Raw genomic sequence first — 22,530 nt, 5'->3', positions numbered from 1 at the left:
AGTGTGGTGTTAGTGTGCAGCCAGTCCTCATGGAGTCCTCTCAGTCCTCTGCTCTGGAGTCTCTACGGTTCAACAACACCGCGCTGAGGAAGCTGCCGGTGGATGAGTCTGAGCAGACCGGCTCCAGGACGGTCCCCGCGGCCTGTCTCTCCAGGATCGGGTCTCTCCAGCCTCTCCTCCGGCCGTCCCTGGTGCTGCTGTCCGGGTCCGCTCTGTCCCTGCTGGGCCTCGGGGAGCAGGACGTCCTGACCGACCCTCTGGCTCCGGAGTATCTGAGCGGCTCCAGGCTGCTGCCGGGCTCCCAGCCGGCCGCTCATTGCTACTGCGGCCACCAGTTCGGGCTGTTCGCCGGGCAGCTGGGGGACGGAGCGGTGATGTACCTGGGGGAGGTGGAGGCGGGCACCCAGGGGAGATGGGAGATGCAGGTGAAAGGTGCAGGAGTCACACCGTACTCCAGGTAACTGTTCCTTCCTCCTGAGTCCAGAGGTGTAGACTTTAGGGATGATACAGGGGACAAATGACTCTCAAAATATGAATTTGGAGCTCATGCTACCACTGAATCTATTGTGGAAAATGTAACTAGATACAGTAATATTCAATCATGGTACCATCTCTCTGAACTTTGTTTGCCTTTCCTTTAAAAAAAAAGTACATTTTCACCCAAAACTGATGCAGAAAATTCACAAATTAATGCATAAAATTCACCAGAATGCAGGAAATTATGTGTTTATAGCTCCAGTTGTCCTGGAGGAGACTGTAATTTACCTCATTCACAGGTTATAGACTAAAAAATTTGCTGTTTTAAAGGTCTGCTACAAAATGTATTCTCATCAGTTCAGTCTGAGGCAGTTCCAGCAGGTGACACAGCACCTCCTCCATAAGCCTTTCTCACTAGAGGCATGTGAATGCATTATTAACCCAGGGAGAGCTGCTTAAGAGCTTAACTGCTTTCTGAAGCCTCAAACTTGGCATTTGGCCAGCTTAGTCTTCTGAAACTGGACGATACAATGGATCTAACTGAGAGCTTGAGGACATTGTTCATGCTAAAACAGTAGCAAACTACTGATCACAAATTATTCCAACTGTTTATCATCTATTTTAATCTAAATGGGACTACAACTTACACAAAAAATCAGGGTGTATTAAAAAAAATCTTCAAATGAGCAGTTGAGCCCATTAGGACAGTGTTTACTGAGATAACAAATCAAGTGAGAATTAATGTCATTTTCTCATAGACTTCTATACAATCAGTCTTCTTTTTGCAAGTTAAGTTTTTCACGTATTTACCCTTTAATTGTCATCCATCTTTATGCGATTGTGTACAACTTATGAATGTATTTGTAGCGACTGCAAAGTTTGCATGGAAGGATAATGCTATGCTACTCAATGTCCTGGTACATAAAAGCTCACATGACAACATAGAGCTGATTTAAGCCTCTGTGTAGCATTAACTTTGCTGTAACCACACCTTCAACCTACCTTTCTTGCTGTGTTTTTGTTTCAAATGCCATGTACTCATATCATAAATTGACAGCTTTGTTTTCAGGAAGTACACGTGCACACTGGCAAATTAATGAACTTTGCACAGTTATTGCAAGCTCTGAGCTATGCCTCATCCTATAATCATTGTGTAAATGATCATAAGAGCAGCCTGGTGGGTATTAGTGGTACTAAATGTCAGAGTCTCTCTTTATGTCTTCAGAGGTTGCGTTTCATTAAACAGGCTGCACTCTTGTAAAGAGAAGGAAGAAAGCAAAAAAGTGCAATCCAGAAAAGTCATACAATCAGCAGTTTTTCTATTTGTGTGGACACTAAAACAGGAACCTCTCTGTGAATGTGAGAAGAATAACCCTGAATTCACGGTATGATAAACCTCCAACATCTGTTTTTCAAAACCTCAGTCTTTAGAGAAAAGTTGTACTTCTCCTATTGCTATTTTACCCCATATCCACTTCACACCACCTTCACTGGACTGGCTGAGCTTGTTTTTCCACTTATACCATGCAAACAAATGCACCCTTGCAGAGAGTTGATAAGAGGGGCAGGAGCAATGAATTTACTGTAAACTGGGCTTGTTTAGTCTGCACAGTGACACTGGCCTCCATCCGATAACACGCCCATAAAACTCAGCTCAGTGGGAACAGACGAGATGACGACAGATATACCGGGTTATACATTAGCTCAAAACCGAAAGTGTTGCTGCATTTGAACCTAGCATCAGTCAGAGGATGGACACGCAAGAGCAAGACAGATTAATCAAATGAAATGGCTTCGGTTAAAGAGCTGCTCCTTGCCACTTTGGAAGAGCTGCTTCTGGAGCAGCTCAATACTTTCCAGTGGTACCTGACCAGTAATGTTCTTGAAGGATTCGATCATATTCCAAGGGGCCGGATCGATGGAGTCAACAGAACAAGCACTGTGGATCTTTTGGTGGATACATATGGCTATAATGGTGCTATTACTATCACTGTGGCTGTACTGCTGAAGATGAAACTCAAACTGCGGGCTGAAACACTACAGAAGAAGTATGCTGAAGGTAAGACAATTTTTAAAAAAAAAATCAAAACTTAACTGTTCAGTTGGTTTGTAAGGCAAAATAGCTTAGTCATGGCTATCTCTTCTGTTTTTTTTTTTTATCAGTTCCCAGCAATCAAGAAGGCAAAGGTAAGATAAAAAGATCCTCATATAAACAGATTCATTCTCATATATCCATGTGCAAACATTATATTTAAGTGAAAGCTTTTTATTGATTCTTTGAACAGAAACTGACCATCATCAAATCCAAGAAAGACTAAAATCCACTTTGCGGGAAAAGTGCCAAAACATTTATGAGGGCAATGCAGATGAAGGGGACACGGTGTACCTGAACAAAATCTACACAGAGCTGCACGTGATCGAAGGAGCCTGGGGAGGATTCACTGAGGAGCATGAGGTCAGACAACAGAGGTCTACCCATGTGACAACAGAAGAAACCACCATCAAAGCTAGCGACATTTTTAAACCCAAACCCAAACAAGAGAAGCGAATCAGAACCGTGCTTACTCAGGGCATACCTGGAGTAGGTAAAACTTTCTGTGTACAGAAGTTCACCCTAAGCTGGGCAGAAGGAGAGGAAAATCAGGACATCACCTTCCTTTTTCTACTTCCTTTCCGTGAGCTTAATCCTAACATAGGTGGGACAGACTGCAGTCTGATGCAACTTCTTCACCAGTTCTTCCCCGTGATAAAAGCACTTGAGAAGCTGGGAACAGACTGCAAAGTCCTCTTCATCTTTGATGGCCTGGATGAGACTCTTCTCCCCTTGAACTTCAAACAAAACAAGGTCTTGAGAGATGAGACAGAGCCGGCCTCACTTGATGTGCTGATCACAAACCTCATCACAGGAGATCTGCTTGGAAACGCACTAATTTGGATCACCTCCAGGCCTGCAGCAGTCAGCCGAGTCCATCGGAAGTACATCCACCAGTGGACAGAGGTGAAAGGCTTCGCTAATGACCAGAGGGAGGAATACTTTAAGAGACACTTGCACGATGATAAACTTGCCATCAGGATCATCAACCATGTGAAGTCATCACGGAGCCTCTACATCATGTGCCAAATACCAGTTTTCTGCTGGATCGCTGCCACTGTAATGAAAAAGATGCTGCGTGACAATGTGCCTGGAGGTATGCCCAACTCTCTAACTGAGATGTACATTTACCTCCTCCTCTGCCAGACAGACCGGATGGTCGAAGGGCCCGACCCGATGAACAGCGACAATGTTGTTTTAAAGCTGGCAGAGCTGGCTTTCCGTCAACTGGAGAAAGGGAAACTGATCTTCTATGAGGCAGACCTGAAAGAGTGCGGCATGAGTATCGAAGAAGCCACCATCTACACAGGAGTTTGCACTGAGATCTTCACTATGGAAGGAAAAAGAAGACAAGAAGTTTTTAGCTTTGTGCATTTGACCATCCAGGAGTTTTTGGCAGCTGTGCATGTCCATTACTCATACATGCAACGAAAGGAAAATGTTCTTCTTGGGTACCTGAAAAGAATGTCAACAAAACTGCTACCCAAGTCTGTATTCAGTTTGCATAAAACTGCCATCGAAAAAGCCTTGGAGAGTCCGGATGGCCGCTGGGACCTCTTCCTTCGCTTCCTGCTGGGACTCTCACTGAAGTCCAACCAGGAGCTCCTTAATAGAGTGTTGCATATGGAAGGAGACGGAGAGGAAGACATTGCAAAAACCGTACAGTTCATCAAGGGGAAGATCAATGAAGATCCAGAAGCTAAGCTCAACTTGTTCCACTGTCTGAGTGAGCTCAAAGAGGAATCTCTAGTGCAGGAGATCCAGACCTTTATGAGCTCTGGGAGGCTTGCGGCTAAAAAGTTGTCTCCAGTCCAGTGGTCTGCTCTCACCTTTGAGCTGATGACTTCAGAGGCAACCGAGGAGGAGTTTGACCTGAAGAAGTTCATAAGATCAGAAGAGGGGATAGTAAAGCTGCTGACTGTCATTACTTCCTCCACACGTGCTCTGTAAGTTGACAGCTCTGTAAGATAATGCAGATATTTTGGGATCAGAGTGCTTTTTCACCCCACAATGAATGAAAACATGAACAAACATAACTGTGTTTGTTCTGTATTGTTTTTCAAGGCTGGATCGTTGCAACCTCACTGTGAACTGCTGCGAAGTTTTGGCTTCTGCACTTAGCTCGACCGCCACACGTTTAACAGCTCTAGACCTGAGTGTCAACAATCTCACGGATTCAGGGGTGAAGCTGCTGTCTGTTGGATTAAGGAGCTCACACTGCAAACTGAGGAGCTTAAGGTCTTGTTAACTTTGTTTTAGTAGCCAAACATTGCACAACAAATCCCTGCAAACAACAGTTACTTCTTGTGGTTGTAAGACTTGTGTTCTGGGTTTACTGATCTTTGCTCTCATGAATGCTATTTTATTATATGCTGTCGACATCTTGGTTGTTGTAGTGCAAGTAGAACTGCACTACTTTAGTTTCCAATAGTAAAATAATTTTTTATTATTTCTTTATTTTAGATTACATAAGTGTAAACTGGAAGGAGGCTGCTGTGAAGCGCTGGCTGGTGCTGTCAGCACAGAATCTTCTCGCCTCAGAGATCTGGATCTGAGTGCTAATGACTTGCATGAAGCAGGACTGAAGGCTCTGTGTGTGGGACTGTGCAGCCACCACTGCAAACTGGAAACTCTGAGGTTTGACCTGCTTCTTGCTGAACAAAAATTAATTACTGGCTTGCAGTGGACTTTAAGATAACATTTAATATTCTAAGAAGAAATAAACTATTGTGGTGAATCCTCTTTTGCAGGTTGAACCAGTGCAAGCTGAGAGAGAGCTACTGTGCAGATTTGTCTTCAGTTTTAAACTCAGAGTCATCTAACCTAAAAACTCTTGACCTGAGTAACAACAGCTTGAACGATTTTGGTGTGTCTGTGCTCGCTGTTGGACTGAGGAGTCCACACTGTACACTGGAAACACTCAGGTCAGTGCATCCTGTGTAAAACTGACTTCCTGCAATTCTAGGTTTTTGCGATTTCTTTAGCATTAAAATGTATTTGTTTAAAGCTGTATTAAATATTATTTGACTACAAGGGGACATAAGAAGTCTAAAATAAGCTAATAGACAAACAGTTTGACCCATTATCACTTCAAAAAACAGCTATGATTAACATTTCCATTTAATATATGGGTATATTTTTAAATGATGACAGCTCAAAAGAAAATTTCCATAGGACTTTCAGTTCCTCCTAGCACTTCAGAGATCACAGTTTGAGTTTTATGGCCCACATCTTCTCTGTTTTGCTTCACTCTGACTGCTCTCATCTGTTGTACTTCTTGATTCAACTGAGGTACCAGGAACCAAATTACAGAGACAAAGTTAGCAACTGGCTGCTCAACACAGAAACAGTTGATCAGCCCCAGATACAGGTATATGGTCAGCAGTAACCAAAACAGTACTAGAAAGAGATTTATTAGTAAATTTATGCAAATCATATAGAGAGAAACTTCAAATGAATAAAATTGCCCTGCCTCCAAGTAATTATATAAAACAGTTAGTGCAGTTGTAATAACCTAAATGAAGCATAAATAAATATTTGGACATGTAATCACAGCATCATTACTACCACGAATATGTGATGTTTGTCTTTTAGTCTGACCTGATCACGTGTCTATCGTCACTACAAATGTAGTGTGCTGTACCTTCATCTGAAATTTTCTTTCAGCCTCAGCCAGTGTGACCTGACGCAGAAAAGCTGCGATGCCATTGGCTCAACTCTCAGTTCAGACTCCACCCTCCTCAGAGAGCTGGACCTGAGTGGAAACAACCTACAGGGCATAAAGCCACTGTGCTCTGGACTCAGGAGTCAGCACTGTAAACTGGAGACGTTAAGGTGAGGACACTGAGGTTTGGTGGACACCAAAATTATAGTGGCTTAGATCAGTGTAATGATACAGCTGTGGAATAATATTCAGCCCCTATTCAGCCTATAATTTTAAACTGTGTGTGCTACCACCACTTTTAGCCTGCATTGAAATAAAACATATTCTCACCTGCAGATTAAGTGAGTGCAATCTCCAGGAATGCTGTGCTGATTTGGCCTCAGTCCTCAGCTCCAGCAGCTCCAACATGAGGGAGCTGGATCTGAGTGGCAATGACCTGCAGGATGTAGAGGTGAAGCGGCTGTGTGTTGGACTGGCAAGTCCAGACTGTACACTGGATACACTGGGGTAAACTAGCTTTATATTATAAGTAATGCAGTATGTTTATCTAATGTGACCCTGTTACCTTACACACAAACATGAGAATAAAATGCCCAAGAGAGCATGAAAACACCTCAAAAGTTCAAGGTTGAAAGGTAGACAAGACAAGTAAGAGTTGTAGGCAATATTATTATCATCTCCACATGTGTAAAAATAGTGCGTAACGTATTTTTGGATGACACCTAAACACCTTACCGGTATACAGGCTGTCATTCTGTGGGGTCACAGAGGAGGGCTGCACTCATCTGGCTTCTGCACTGAGCTCCAACCCGTTCCATCTGAGACAGCTGGACCTCAGCTACAACTACCTGCAGGACTTTGGAGCGAAGCTGATCTCTGTTCATCAGGATGACCCTCTCTGTAAACTGGAAAAACTCTGGTAAAACAATAACTTTGTAAATGTCATTGCTTCCCGAGTATATATTTCTTCTGGTATAACGTTCATCCTCCATTATCAACAGCGGAACAGAGCAAAAACAGAAAAGAAAATAGATTCAAGAAAATTCCCAAAAACAGACGGTGAGAAAACATTGTTGCTATGCCTCATGGCTTGCTATAATGGGTAGTTTCCTCAAATATGCAACATTTCTTGTGGTTACAAGTTTCGTTTCTCGATCAAGTTCCCCTTGTTGGGCTGTTTAGTTCCATTCAGTTATCTAGCAGAGTAGAAAGATTGCTGCAAACATCATAAACTGACATAAGTAAGATGTAACAAGCTCTACAAAGCATCCAGTGAATTTTGCATGCACATAAGCTGAACGTATCTATGTCAAATATGAATTTTTAAAAATTTAACACTTCATTTTAGTGTGCCTATTGAGGATTAATGTATTGTGTATCTGTCTATCTACAGTGTGGACCATAATGCTGAATGTTACCTGAAATCAAAGCTGAAGAACCGTAAGTTATGTTTTTTTTTTTTGTTTTTTTTTTTTTAACAATTTATAGATTTTAATTTCCTTCATAATCAAACAGCAATCTGGAATGTGACAGAAATGTATGCATTTTAAATGTCTTTTAAATTCCTCAATCTCATCAGTTTCCCCTTTTGCCATCTGAGTTAAGGTTTTGGGAGGATTATGGTCTGTTGTTTGGTTATTTGTCCAACAGATGGCAGAATTTGATAAAACTTGACTATAACTGTAATCTAGTTTTATGTGGATTCTTTGTCTTATGTTTATACCAGGGGTCTCCAACCTTTTTTTTAGGATGAGAGCTACTTTCAAACAATAAAACAAATCGCGAGCGGCTTTATACACATTATTATACCCTTACCTTGAACGAGTTGTTGGACACTGCATGCTGTCGACCAGGGTCTTGTAATCTGGTGCTTATCCCAAGGTGCTGGGCATCAGTGTGACAAGTTCAGAACTTTCACTTGATAAAGTTCAAGTCAGAAAAGGCAGAGTCACAGAGCTATGTTGAGCCAAACAGGGTAGCACATTTCATGGCCCCTGTGCAGATGTCGGGGAACTTCTTTGCATCCACAAGCTTCCAGGAATCATCTGCAGACTTGTGTGACTTCAACTGGATTTCATTTTGCAGATTGAGAATTTCGATCTCCAGATCAACACTACTGAGAGTGAACACCTCACCCATCTGTTCAGAAATGTCAGACATGTCCACATCCATGAAGGGGTTTAAAAGAAATGTGACGCAGGGCTCCAGGCTCACAAAGTCTGTGAATCTGTCCTCAAACGTCTGACTCAGCCTGGTCAAGAGGTCTTTCTATTTCTGGATTTCCATGGCCCCAGATGCAGCAACATTTTTCTTCCTGCATTTTGTGCATAGAGGGGAAATGCTGCATTTTCCTTTTCTTCACTTGTCGGAGAAACAGGCCCAGCTTTTCCTTGAAAGATTTCACAGCACTAATCATATCACTGATTGTCTTCCCCTTGCCTTGCAATTCGCAGTTCAGATCATTTAATTTGTCTGTCACATCTGTGAGAAATGCCAGGTACAGTACCCATTCAGTGTCAGACAGCAGAGTTGTATCCTCATCTCTTGCTTCCATGAAAGCTTTGATTTCAGTCAGAAGTGCTAAAAAAGGGTGCAGGATTTTTTCCTCTGCTGAAATATGTGATCAAACAAAGCAGAACAAGGTTGGTAGGTGTTGCCAAAACAAAGAACAGAATATAACAAAACAAAGGCTAACAGACTTTGTAAAACTATCGAAGCACAAACAAAGCAAGTGAACTCCCGAGCCAAACATAAATACATTAACAACACCCACCACAAATAACAGAAACTAATACAAATAGTGCACAGAACTAACTGAGCAAAACTGGTGCCTCTGAACAGACACATTTACACACAGTTCACAAATACTCAAATTACCAAATGCTTCTTTACTAAGTTGGCGGACTCCAAACTGTCCGAACTGGTCACAAATACATTTTTTTCGCCAAAGTAGTTTTTCACTACATTATAAATATCCACACCTCTGGTTGTTGTATTCAATGGCAGCAATGTGAGCAATTCCCCAAACAGAAAAGTCTTCAAACACCATTCTCATGAAAACCGCCAACTGAGCAGTGGTGCTTCAGTACGTTGATTCATCACACTGAATTGAAAACCCTTTGCAGGTGCCTATGTCCTGGTTCAAATGCCCCTTTGTGTGCTCTGAGAGCGCAGAAACTCTCCTTGCCATCGTATTTGCACCTAACTGCACCTCTGATACAGGAGACAAGACATCAGGGCCATTTTTGTGATCCTTGAATAAAGAATTAAGAGCTATTGTATCCTTTACAAAACTCCCATCTGTAAAAGGTTTTTAGTCTTTGCTAGATGATGGGCCACTTTGACCGGTGCGTCGGTTGCAGCCTCGGCTTTCTTTGCTGGTTTTATTAACAACGATTGCCATCGTTACAATCCTGCTTTCAATTCGCTCACCTTAGCTGACCACAGGCTGCTGCCAGATGGAAAATCACAGTCAAACTTCCAGTGAGCGGCAGTTGTGTGGACCAAAATGCTTTGTTGATGTGAGAGGTCAGAGGAGAATGGGCAGACTGGTTGGAGATGACAGAAGGACAACAGAAACTCAAATAACCACTGGTTACAACCAAGGAATGCAGAATACCACCTCTGAACTACAACACGTCCAACCTTGAAGAAGATATTCTACAGCAGCAGAAGACCACACCAGGTGCCACTCCTGTCAGCTAAGAACAGGAAACTGAGGCTACAATTCACCAGAATTGGACAATAGAAGATTGGAAAAATGTTACCTTGTCAGATGAGTCTTGATTTCAGCTGTGACATTCAGATGGTCAGAATTTGGCTTAAACAACATGAAAGCATGGATCCATCTTTCCTTGTGTCTCCTATTTTTTTTTCTGCTCCTAGAATAACTTTTAGAACACATTACAGATAAATAATTGTAAATTGTTGTTTTAATGTGATTTATTTTTTGCTCCATGTCAGTTATTGTCATGCTAAGTTTTCTAATCTTCTGTAACGTCACAACAGTTTGCCTTCTTGGCTGGGTCTCCCGTCAGATAAAGACTTTCTATTCTCCAGGGACTCCATAGTTAAATCAAGATTAAATAAAAACACCTAGGTTGGCAGTCACTTTTAAAGGCTTCTGGAAACATGTTTGCTACATATGCTTACACAGTCAGAATATCAGCTGTAGTCCCTGACTCAGTTAATATGTCCCTGGACTTCATAGTGGTTGGACATAAACAACAAATATTTGAACAGAATTCTTAAAAAAGAGTCATATTTGTGTTTTGCACAGATGCATGCACACTGACACTGGACACCAACACAGCTGCCAAGTCTCTCTTCCTGTACGACGGGGGAACCCAGGTGACGTGGACCAGGGAGGGACAGCAGTACCCAGACCACCCTGAGAGGTTCGAGAGCGTCTCCCAGGTGCTCTGCCACCAAGGCCTCACCCAGCGCCACTACTGGGAGGTGGAGTGGCGAGGACGCTGGGTGGACGTTGCCGTGGCGGTGAGGGGAATCCGTCGCAGGGCCAGCTCTCACCTCTGTGGGTTTGGATACACTGACCAGTCCTGGAGTCTGTACTGCTCTGAGGATCACTACAGCGCTCAGCACGACCACCAGCCTGTGGAAATACCAGCACCTCCGTCTCGCTCTCATAGGGTCGGAGTTTATCTGGACTGGCCGGGTGGCACCCTGTCCTTCTATAGTGTGTCCTCTGGGACTCTGAGACACCTTCACACATTCTACAGTAACTTCACTGAGCCCCTCTACCCCGGGTTTGGGATGGAGGAGGATGACTGCTCGGTGACTATTTGTAAAGTGGTGGGCATGCAAGGAGTCAGCTCTCAGTCTGCAGATAGTGAAATCTGAGTGATGGAGCAAATGGTGTGTTTATGCTCACAGCAATAATACTTGTAAATGATAGGTTCTGATACAGTAAGCATGAAAAATTCAGATGGGATTACATGAAAATTTGGAGAATCATCAAAGTTATCAACGGTATTAGTTAATAATGTCACGATCAGCATTAGTGTAGACTTGACCCTTGGGAGGGAACACAATAAACAGATGTCTGGTCACCTGGGAACTGCAGTGTTGCTCTAGTATGGTGGTAATATAATCACTGCTACAATGCCATAGTGAGTTTGAATAGCAATACAGATATCTGCAACATGATTCTGCCTATTCAAAACTCTAATTAAAAAAATCTGTACTTGCATTTTAACTATGCAGAATTCCAGTTTGACATATCTAAATCTACAGTCTGATGAGTTAAAACTTAATTTAAGATATATAAAAAGAGTAATGTAGAAATCTTCTTATGAGGGAAATTCAGGATATGTTGAACTACATATATGACTAGTCAGAATGAACTATAGATATCCAAAAGTGGAATTAATACTTACTTATATACTTTTTAATATCTATAGAAAAATCCAAACCAAAAACAGCAAAAACTGAATTTCGTTCCTCTTTGGATTTAAACAATAGTAGTATCCCTTGCTGTGTCACAGGCATAAGAAACAATGAACATGCTAATACTTGTAATCAGCCTGCACAAAATTGTGAATTCCTTATTTTTGAAATGGTACTGTGTCAGGTGTATACAATACAGCATGCTGTGTTAGTTTGACTAGTTCGACACACCCTCAAAGAATGAGTAGTTTCGGTCGAACTACTTTTGCAAGACCTTCATTCTTATACTCAGCAATGTGAGGTTACAGTGTGACCTTTCCTTGTCAAACCCAGCTGACCAGTCAGACCTGACTGGTCTTTTCTGGAGGAGTGTAATAAACAGAAAGGAGGTAAAAGTGAGCATTTCAGACAGCTGCTGCAATGTACAGAACTGCGAAAAAGGATGTCGTTTGAGTAGTAAAGCATGTAAATATATTTGAGTTGTGGAGTTGAACATTTCAAATCTTTAAGTGAGCATAATATGGGCTCCTTAAAGCAGATAAAAAGTGACTTGGAGACAAACCTTGATTAGTGTTGGAAATCAGCCTATTCTGAAATTAATCACAAAAGAATAAAGCAATGTGTCAGGCTGTTTCCTCCAGTTCTTTTGATGGAGCAGTCAGGAGAATTCAATTTGAGTCAACAGAGTCATTATTACACCAAGACTGAATGTGCAATACAGAGCTCTGGGTCTGAATGCCTTTCCCTAACAGACAACAAGTGTTCAGTCAGTTCGAGCAGAATCAGACTGCCTACTTCTCCCTGACCCAGTGTTTTTATAATCTAACAGAGTTGCATACTATCTAGGTCACGCTGTCTTGACATGTAATGCAAGTTAGAGGTCCTCTCCTCTGTAGTATCTGATGATTCACTCCCTAGGTGTTAGTTCCTCTTGTTTCCTGCAACACAAATCTAATTGGCACAACAACCAGAATTCAACCAATCATCTGTCTCCATCCGCTAATTGTTATAGTTGTTCAGTACTTTTCAGATTATGCTTGTACTAAATGTCAAAGGCACACTCTGTATATCAAAAAGGCACATTGTTAAGCAATCAAAGGCAGATAATATGCGATTCTTGAGGCATCCTAAAACTATTCAAAAATAAGGCATAATAAAATCATTCTTAAGTATAATGAGAGCATTTCATGCACCAATATCCCACAAAAGCCTTAAAACTGAAACTATGTAGGATTGTGCATGTGACTAACATACAGTAATAAAGGCGGCAGAGGTTTTTGAATTTTTTTTTAACATGTCTTTAACTTCACAGAAGAATGCAAAACCAGCTGGCAAATGGTTGAAAACTCAAATGACAGCTTTGATTGGTTTGATCAGCTATAGCTAGCTAGCTAACATGGCGCTAACAGTAGCTTTATGAGTTGGTTGAAGAGGCGAATTTTTTTGTATTTTTACCAAGCTTTTTTTTTTTTTTTTTTGTAACACAAACCCAGTAAAAAAGTCTTAAACATGCACTTGGAGATGGAGGTTAAAGCAACTAGTAAAACCTGTCAAACTACACAATGTTCCTAAAGTAAAGCAATATCATTTGTCCAATTAGAAGTAAAACAAAATAATATTTTGCACTCAATTGCAACTGCATATTTGAAGATAGTTCAGATGTGCATAATATGATATCTGTATCTGAACTGTAGATATCAAAAATGAGCCCCATACACGTGAATGTATGACCATGACATCATGTATACACCAGCTAGCAACTTTTCAACAGCTAACTACTACCTAGCAACACGTTTTAAAAAAACAAAACTAATACATCTTCTTGCCTTGCAGTGACAAGATCCCTGGTTCGCGTCCTGGCTTTCCAGGAATCTTTCTGCATGGAGTTTGCATGTTCTCCCTGTACATGTGTGGGTTTTCCAGCTTCCTCCCACAGTCCAAAAATATGCTGAGTTTAATTGATTATTCTAAATTGTCTGTAGGTGTGAATGTGAGTGTGATTGTTTGTCTCTATATGTAGTCCTGTGACAGACTGGTGACCTGTCCAGGTGTCTCCTGCCTTCACCTGAGTCAGCTGGGATAGACTCCAGCCCCCCCATGACCCTAATGAGGATTAAGCGGTGTATAGATAATGGATGGATGGATGGATTTACATGTAAATAAAAGTAGTTTCTGTTGTTGGAAACTACTTTTGCTATATTGGTGTAGCTTAGGCTGCTACATTTCTCTGCAGCAAAGTGAAGCTCTCTTTAAAGTAGAGTAACTGCTAGTTTAGCTTACTACACTTTCCAAGTAGCTTAGCCAACATTGCTTATTAGAACTCATCCTCTGGGCACTACGAATATTTGGACCAAGTGAATCACTAAAACAGGTAACTTTATCACCAACAAGGGTAGGACATATGTGCTCACCCAAGTCAGCGGGAACAATCAATATTTGTAGAAAAATTCTAAGCAAAATCTGAACTTTGTTTCTCTGTGGATTTTAAAAGAGTTGCAGTCTGTTGCACAGGCAGGTGTTAAAAAGACCATGCCAACACTTGTAGCTGGCCTGCACACTACTGTGAATCCAGTGTTATATAATTGGCACCGTGTTAGGCATACACAAGATGTGTAATTTTGGTTGACTCAGCCTTGGAATGTTGTTTACACTGAGAGGTGCAGCCAGATGGAAAAGGTCACAGCTGGGAAACTTGTGATACTTTATAAAAGGGGAAAAAAAGAGAGAGAAAACGAACATTTTCCTGAGGAATACAGAATGATGTAACTGCAGATGTGTGCATCTGTTGTTCAGACTCGTCTCCTGCTCAGTCTGGCTTGACTGGAAGTGACGGCATTTATCGTCACCATAAAGAAGGTGTGGTGGTTTGGTCAAAAGGGGAGCTGCTGCTTGTGTTGTGGACTGTGACTGAGATACAAGGTTCATGCAGCATGCAGGTATGTGTGTGGAGACAGAAATGATTGAACTTAATGCTGATAATTTTACCCTTTGTTCTTATAAAAGAGAATCAGGACTAAAATGTGACTGTTGTCATTGGTAGGTCTGTTTCCTTCTCAAGCTGAATTGCAAACTCTAGTTTTCATTAAATATTAATTGGAGTCACACTATCTTGTACCTCCTCCTTAGTATTAATGTTTCTAAGATATGTGACTTTCTATGAAGACCACCTTTTCACTGTTAAACTCAGATCAAAATGAGGAGTCTGGTTGGCTGTTGTGGGTTTGTTTTGGCTCTTCTCTTCAGCTGCACTGAACAGGCAGTGGTAAGTTTAAAAACTACATACTACAAGCTTCTCCACCTGAATGTTTCCCTTCACTTCTTTCTTTCATATAATTGACATGAGATCATTTTAAATATGTTCTGTGCTCCTTAGTGTCTGTTTTTAAAGAGGGGTTTCCACACACAATCACTTGCTTTAACATTTTCTGTTGTATTTGTAGAAACAGGGGACAGGAGTTGTTCCTCAAGGTACGGATTATTACTTATTTTTAAAATCTTACAATCTAAAACAGGCTTTTGCAATATCACCTAAAAGTCAATGTTTTCATTTTAGTGTTGCTAATATATTGGTTTTGATTATTTACAAGTGTAAGTACTGTACTCATCAACTTAGAAGTAATGTAGTTATTGAGAGGTGATACTTACATCTGTTGTATACATGTGGGATGCTGTCATCAGCGTTGCTCATCCTGAACTTGTTTTTTCTCCACCTCTTATCATGTTACCCTCAGGAACAGACTGCACACAGATTAAGTCTCTCCAACCACAAGCACGCAGTGGGGTTTACATCATCCAGCCTGGTACAATCAAGTCCAAATTCAAGGTATCAAATGTTTGCAAATTACATTACAGCAAAACCGCTGTTTACCCTTTACATTTCTGCTATGGTTTTTTGATGTTTATTTGCTTTTTGAAATATGAAAAGGTGACACCAATACGCAAACTTTCAGCCAATTATTATTGATTCTTCAGCATTCCATTGCATCTTCACTGTGCACCTACTTTCATCAGCCACAACATTAAAACCAGTGGCAGGTGACATGAACAACATTGATCATCAGCAGCTCAAGGAACATGACAAAGAGCACTAGTTGGTGACCCAGCTTCAAAACTCCCAGGGTTCCAAACCAATCAAGCATCTGTGAGGTGAAGCTTGATCCAAAGGATCCACTATCAGCGTGCTAGATCCACACCCTGATGAGTCAAAGCTGTTTAAGCAGCATGACATTGACACTTCCCTGTTCTGCTTCTTAACACAGATCTGAAAGGGATATTGCTTTGTAAAAGTTTCTCACTGAGGAAGTTATAAAATGATACAATTCCACCAAAAAATAAAGATGTTGCATATCTGAATGACCACAGGAACAAAGACTTCTTGTGATGTTCAATGTAAACTTTAGTTTTTCTGACTCAGAAAAATGTAACGTCCAGTTCTGTTTTGTTTTTCCAAACGCTGTAGAGCATGTCTAACCATTTAGAAAATATGTAGACAACTCTGGTTTTCTGAACGTATGTTTTCTGGAATTCTTGCTCAGGTGTACTGCGAGATGCTTCCTGATGGAGGCTGGACAGTGTTTCAGAGGCGCAGTGGACCGGCAGTTTCTTTTGTCAGAAAATGGACAGACTATAGATATGGTTTTGGAGCTCTGACATGTGAGTAGACAATGAGATAACTGCTGTGTGTGTAACTATAAAAGAGAGAAACTGGTTTAGTTTGTTGAGCACTACCCCAAAAAGGCTTGGAAAAGTCTTTTGAATTTTAAAATATCAAGTAGTTTAATGGACTGAAGAATGAATTGACTTATTTCTGTTCCCTTAGAGGACCACTGGCTCGGCCTGAAGAAGGTTTTCTTTCTGACCAAGAACAAATCCAAAATGTGGACAATGAGGGTGGATCTGTGGGACCATGAAGGTGGGACTGCTTTTGCTGAGTACAAGAACTTCCGACTGGGAAATGAGAAAGCAGCTTTTAAACTGCAAGTTGGGAAATACAGTGGAACCGCAGGTACTGAAGTCTTCTTTTAAATAAGACATTTTCCTTTGCTTCTAATAAGCATACAAATGTTAGTCTATGTATATGCATTGCAGCTACGCTTTTAAAACCAGTCTATTTTTCCACTGTTAATTGTACTTATTGTTTCCACAAATGTAAACTAAAGCTGCTCAGTGCAGAAATTTGAAACATCACAATATCATTATCAACTTTAAAGTCTTGATATGATGGAGATTTGCTGTTATTTGTTGAAACATATTTTTTTAAAAAAAAGGTCTAGCTGCTTTTATCAGAACCCAGTAATAATGTTGATTTTCTTTAGAAGATCTTTGCTCTGTCAGTAATGTTAGAACCACCATTGGTCAGTGCAGACTTGGATGTATCTGTGTTTTTCTCAAGAACAATAGCGCCCTCTTCCTTTTATGCACTGCAAAGCAATCCAGCAGCTTCAAATCCAACCTCAAGTGTAGAGCAGGAAGATACTGATAGTTTTCTCATTTGTGCTTCACATGGCAGCTGTAAATGGCTCTTCTGTTTTTATAGTAAAACTCTGAATTCTAAAACTTTAATTGTTTCCACCTCTGTCCAAAGGTGACGCCATCCGTGGTGTTTATCAAGGTATTGACCAGAATGGCTACGGCTTCAGCACCACTGACCGTGACAACGATGGGTGCTCCCCATGCATCTTTGGTGACATTGCAGAAAATGACTGTTCCTTTTCAGAAGGTGGTGGTGGTTGGTGGTACAGCAAGTGTGGCTCTGCCAACCTGAACGGCGACTACCACCCCACCGGTCAACACATCGGTTGGGCTTCAGGCCTCCACTGGCGTACTTGGAGACGTCCTGCACCTTACTCTGCCAAGGCCACCAGAATGATGATCAAGTCTGCATAAGAGTAACCAACACTAGACATCCTGTTTATGTCTTGGTATTTCTTGCAAATATGTTCCCAGACATGTAATTTAAATCAGTGTCTGTCTGAAGCTGTCATCAAGGCAAACAGTGGCAAGTCTGAGGAAGATAAAATATGAAACATACTTTGTGTTGTGTTGTTTTTTGTTTACTTCACAATTCTATTTGAGGTACTGAGTAATTTTGATGTCTATGGTATCAATCTGGATTGTTGAAAATAGCAATAGTATAGAACAACCCTTGAGTATAATAGAATATAACCATGTAAATAAGGAGAACCACTTGTTTCAATGAAAATATTATTGTTAAATAGCCTGCCGTAAAAGTTCATCTCTAAAATTCCAGTCTTAATCTAAATGCATTGCATTAGAATATGCTGACTTTATGTTCAATTCAAATGTTTCAGCGAACAAGAAAGATCCTCCATGTAGACTAATGGGATATTCACATTGTCTCAGAAAAAACAAAGGTCTCGTGCTTCATGTTCCACAGCAACATCTTAGCTACAATGCCAATAGTGGCTGCATCGGCAGGAAGATATTTAGTCAAGCCAATTAGGTTGTCTCTTTCTGTCAGGTTTTAATATGATTTCTTACTGTACAGTTCAGGAATAATCTTTGTGTTTCTTTCAATTTGTATACTACATTCTATGCCAACTCAAACAACCATTGTCATGATAATTTACCTTCAGCCTTTTAAAAATTGATTATAATTTGTATTTGTCTACCATTTTTTTCTTTTTACAGAGAAAGGCAGAGACTTGGTTGAAGACAGTTTGCTCAAGTATTTTAGACAGGAAGTGCAGGAGTGAAACTGGTCTGTAGTTTTTGACCTGGGCTGGGTCGAGTGCAGGTTTTCTGAGTATGGGAGTGACACAAGCTTCCTTAAATGCAGCGGGGAACACACCCATAGCAAGTGTGGAGTTGATGATTTGTCTTACTGCAGGGTTAAGTGTTGGAGAAATGGTGTGTAAGAGGTGGGATGGTATCGGGTCGAATGCCATAGTGTGTTTGAATAGCAATACAGATATCAGCAATATGATTCTGTCTATTCAAAACTCTAATGTAAAATATCTGCATTTACATTTCAGCTATGCAGAATTCCAGTTTGACATATCTAAATCTACAGTCTGATAAGTTAAAACTTAATTTAAGATATAATAAAAGAGTAAAGTAGAAATCTTCTTATGAGGGAAATTCAGGATATGTTGAACTACACTCATGACTAGTCAGAATAAACTGTAGATATCTGAAACTAGAATTCATACTTACTTATGTACTTATTAATATTTATGGAAAAATCCAAACCAAAAACAGCAAAAACTGAATTTCTTTCCTCATTGGATTTAAATGATAGTAGTATCCCTTGCTGTGTCACAGGCATAAGAAACAATGAACTTGCTAATACTTGTAATCAGCCTGCACAAAATTATGAATTTTGTATTATATAAATAGTACTGAGTCAGGTGTATACAATACAGCATGCTGTGTTAGTTTGACTAGTTCGACACACCCTCAAAGAATGAGTAGTTTCGGTCAAACTACTTTTGCAAGACCTTCATTCTTATACTCAGCAATGTGAGGTTACAGTATGACCTTTCCTTGTCAAACCCAGCTGACCAGTCAGACCTGACTGGTCTTTTCTGGAGGAATGTAATAAACAGAAAGGAGGTAAAAGTGAGCATTTCAGACAGCTGCTGCAGCAATGTACAGAACTGAGAAAACTGATGTGTTGTTTGAGTAGTAAAGCATGTAAACATATTTGAGAACATTTTTAAACCTGTAAATGAGAATAATATGAGCGCTTTAAAACTGCTAAGATGCTGTTTAGAGCCATGGCTTGATTAGCTTATGTAAACTGTACTTACATCCATCCATCCATCCACTATACACCACTTAATCCTCATTAGGGTCATGGGGGGCTGCAGTCTATCCCAGCTGACTTAGGGTGAAGGCAGGGGACACCCTGGACAGGTCACCAGTCTATCACAGGGCTATACATAGAGACAAACCATCACACTCACAGTAACACCTGTGGACAATTTAGAATCACCAATTAACCTTTTGGACTGTGGGAGGAAGCCAGAGCACCTGCAGAAAACCCACACATGCACAGGGAGAACATGCAATCTCCATGCAGAAAGATCCAGGGATGGCCAGGACATGAACCAGGGAACTTCTAGTTGTAAGGCGAAAGCGCTAACCACTAAGATGCTGTGCAGCCCCTAGCAGCCAACAGAACCACTTCTGTCTGACCATAACATCATCAACAGTTAACTACTAGCTAGCAATACGCTAAAAAATGAATACATTTAAACATAAATAAAAGTAGCTTAGCCAACACTGCTTATTATCATTCATCTTCTGGGCACTATGAATATTTGTACCAAATGAATCACCAAAACAGGTAACTATCACCCACAAGGATAAGACATATCTGCTCACCAAAGTCTCTGGGGACAATCAATATTTGTAGAAACATTTTAAGCAAAAATTGAACTTTGTTCCCATTGAGATACATTTTTTTTAGTTGAGGTTCAGGAGCAGGACCACACCTCAATCACTCCCCTTCCTGTCATAAGCCTGTATATACCACTCCGCCATTCTCACTTCTCGTGCCTCCACCCAACCTCCTAGACTTCTGCCTCCTCTTCATGGCCTGGGAGCTGCTGCTGATCTCCGACTAAGCTTTTCTCCCACACCACATCAACTCATCTCAGTCATCACTAACGTAAAGATCTTTTGCATCCAATAAGCACTCAAACTTCAAATCAGTAGTGTGGTCCTGAGAGGTGCAGCCAGATGGAAAAGGTCACAGCTGGGAAACTTCTGATACTTTATAAAAGGAAAAAGTGACACAGAGAGAGTGAGAGAGAGAGAGGCTCTTCTCTTCAGCTGCACCGAACAGGATTTTGTATGTAAAGTGTGTTTGAGTGTTTTGATAAGCGCTATACAAATAAAATGTATTATTATTATTATTATTATTATTATTATTATTATTCAAATGACTAACTCGTTCACCAGCACCCCTTCATGCTGATGACAACGTCCTATCCAGCAGGATAATATGATGGCAAATACAGCTCAGGAGCAGCTCAAGGAACACGACAAATAGCACTAGTTGGTGACCCAGCTTCAAAACTCCCCGGGTTCCAAACCAATCAAGCATCTGTGAGGTGAAGCTTGATCCAAGGGATCCACTATCAGCGTGCTAGATCCACACCCTGATGAGTCAAAGCTGTTTAAGCAGCATGACATGGACACTTCCCTGTTCTGCTTCTTTAACACAGATCTGAATGGGATATTGCTTTGTAACAGTTGCTCATTAAGGGGTTCTAAAATTATACAATTTCACTAAAAAACAAAGATCGTCACAGGAACGAAAGGCTTCTTGTGATGTTCAGTGGAAAACTTAATTCTTCTGACTCAGAAAAATGTAACGTCCAGTTCCGTTTTGTTTTTCCAAACACTGTAGAGCATGTCTAACCATTTAGAGAATATGTAGACAACTCTGGTTTTCTGAACATATGTTTACTGGAATTCTTGCTCAATTGTACTGCGAGATGCTTCCTGATGGAGGCTGGACAGTGTTTCAGAGGCGCAGTGGACCAGCAGTTTCTTTTGTCAGAAAATGGACAGACTATAGATATGGTTTTGGAGCTCTGACACGTGAGTAGATAACGAGATAACTGCTGTGTGTGTAGCTATAAAAGAGAGAAACTGGTTTAGTTTGTTGAGCACTACCCCAAAAAGGCTTGGAAAAGTCTTTTGAATTTTAAAATATCAAGTAGTTTAATCGATTGAAGAATGAATTGATTTATTTCTTCTGATTGGTGCAGATGGTGCAGAGATGTCAGAAAAAGTCAGTCCTTATCTTTGTGCTCTGCTGATTCCCTTAGAGGACCACTGGCTCAGCCTGAAGAAGGTTTTCTTTCTGACCAAGAACAAATCCAAAATGTGGACAATGAGGGTGGATCTGTGGGACCATGAAGGTGGGACTGTTTTTGCAGAGTACAAGAACTTCGTTGGGAAATACAGCGGAAACGCAGGTACTGAAGTCTTCTTTTAAATAAGACATTTTCCTTTGCTTCTAATAAACATACAAATGTTAGTCTATGTATATGCATTGCATCTACGCTTTTAAAACCAGTGTATTTTTTCACTGTTAATTGTACTTATTATTGTTTCCACAAATGTAAACTAAAGCTGCTCAGTGCAGAAATTTGAAATATCACAATATCATTATCAAATCAACTTTAAAGTCTTGATATGATGGAGATTTGCTGTTATTTGTTAAAATATATTTTTATAAAGGGCTTAGCTCCTATCATCTGGCCCCAGTAGTAATGTTGGTTTTCTTTAGAAGATCTTTGCTCTGTCAGTAATGTTAGAACCACTGCCGTTGGTCAGTGCAGACTTGGATGTATCTGTGTTTTTTCAAGAACAATAGCGCCCTCTTCCTTTTATGCACTGCAAAGCAATCCAGCAGCTTCAAATTCAGGGGTGTTTCACCAAGGGCCACATATGAAAATATACACAAACAGCCAGGCCACTCACTTGTGATGAGATACATATTGCCTCACATGGTTTATTTAAGTAAACTAAATCAATCAGCAGTGCTGTTTGGATTGTGTAGGAGCAGTGTGAACTGGAACTGGGGGAGGTGGGGGGTGAGGGTATGGGATGAATCTGGGATGCCAGAGTTCACCGCCTAGCTTCCTGGAGTTGTTGTGGGACTAAATAGGCAAAACACTGTTGAAGGGAGGTTTCCACCTGATGACCCCCAGAGATGTGCTAGGAATCACTGCTCACTGGTGTGTATAGTGATGGGTCAAGGATCCTATGTCCTTCATTGAGTGCACATCCTCTTTGCTTGAAGCACAAGTGTGTTCTGTTTAAATTAACTTAGCCTAATCTTTCTTCGTTGAGATAGTGAGGTAAAGAGGTATCATTTCATAGATGTGTCTGAAAACACCTAAAGACAGAC

At 40.8% G+C, this 22,530-nt stretch overlaps 2 protein-coding genes and 1 long non-coding RNA gene across 4 annotated transcripts; 2 read left to right on the top strand and 1 right to left on the bottom strand.

Annotated features, from left to right (window-relative positions):
* Positions 1 to 17,669, top strand: LOC111580607 (techylectin-5A-like). The gene is given in 9 exon segments (XM_023288428.3): positions 1 to 457; positions 13,473 to 13,549; positions 14,433 to 14,575; positions 14,827 to 14,901; positions 15,080 to 15,107; positions 15,371 to 15,462; positions 16,175 to 16,292; positions 16,459 to 16,644; positions 17,224 to 17,669. Coding segments are annotated over 9 exon segments (1,449 nt in total). The 5' UTR covers positions 1 to 29; the 3' UTR covers positions 17,526 to 17,669.
* On the bottom strand, positions 356 to 7,104 carry LOC129347858 (uncharacterized). The gene is made up of 3 exons (XR_008600152.1): positions 6,969 to 7,104; positions 6,564 to 6,669; positions 356 to 493 (listed from the first exon to the last, which is right to left on the bottom strand). It is a non-coding gene; the product is annotated as an uncharacterized LOC129347858 (long non-coding RNA).
* On the top strand, positions 2,266 to 12,311 carry LOC111580610 (NACHT, LRR and PYD domains-containing protein 12-like). 2 transcript variants are annotated; one of them, XR_008600151.1, is made up of 12 exons: positions 2,266 to 2,536; positions 2,641 to 2,664; positions 2,763 to 4,515; positions 4,634 to 4,807; positions 5,033 to 5,206; positions 5,320 to 5,493; positions 6,236 to 6,403; positions 6,570 to 6,740; positions 6,979 to 7,152; positions 7,235 to 7,292; positions 7,627 to 7,673; positions 10,513 to 10,584. XR_008600151.1 is itself a non-coding variant. In XM_023288430.3 (11 exons), the coding sequence occupies exons 1-11, from the start codon at positions 2,266 to 2,268 to the stop codon at positions 11,091 to 11,093; spliced, it is 3,711 nt and encodes a 1,236-aa protein (XP_023144198.2). In that variant the 3' UTR covers positions 11,094 to 12,311. The 2 variants fall into 2 exon arrangements, 1 of the variants encoding a protein (XP_023144198.2); XM_023288430.3 differs by lacking the exon at positions 7,235 to 7,292 and having other exon boundaries at positions 10,513 to 12,311.
* Positions 17,670 to 22,530: the final 4,861 nt, after the last annotated feature.

This window comes from Amphiprion ocellaris, chromosome 21 (assembly GCF_022539595.1).
Source record: "Amphiprion ocellaris isolate individual 3 ecotype Okinawa chromosome 21, ASM2253959v1, whole genome shotgun sequence".
In the NCBI taxonomy this organism is placed as follows: Eukaryota; Metazoa; Chordata; class Actinopteri; family Pomacentridae; genus Amphiprion; species Amphiprion ocellaris.
Note: the sequence above shows the minus strand (reverse complement) of the source record. Positions and strands in the feature narration are given on the sequence as shown.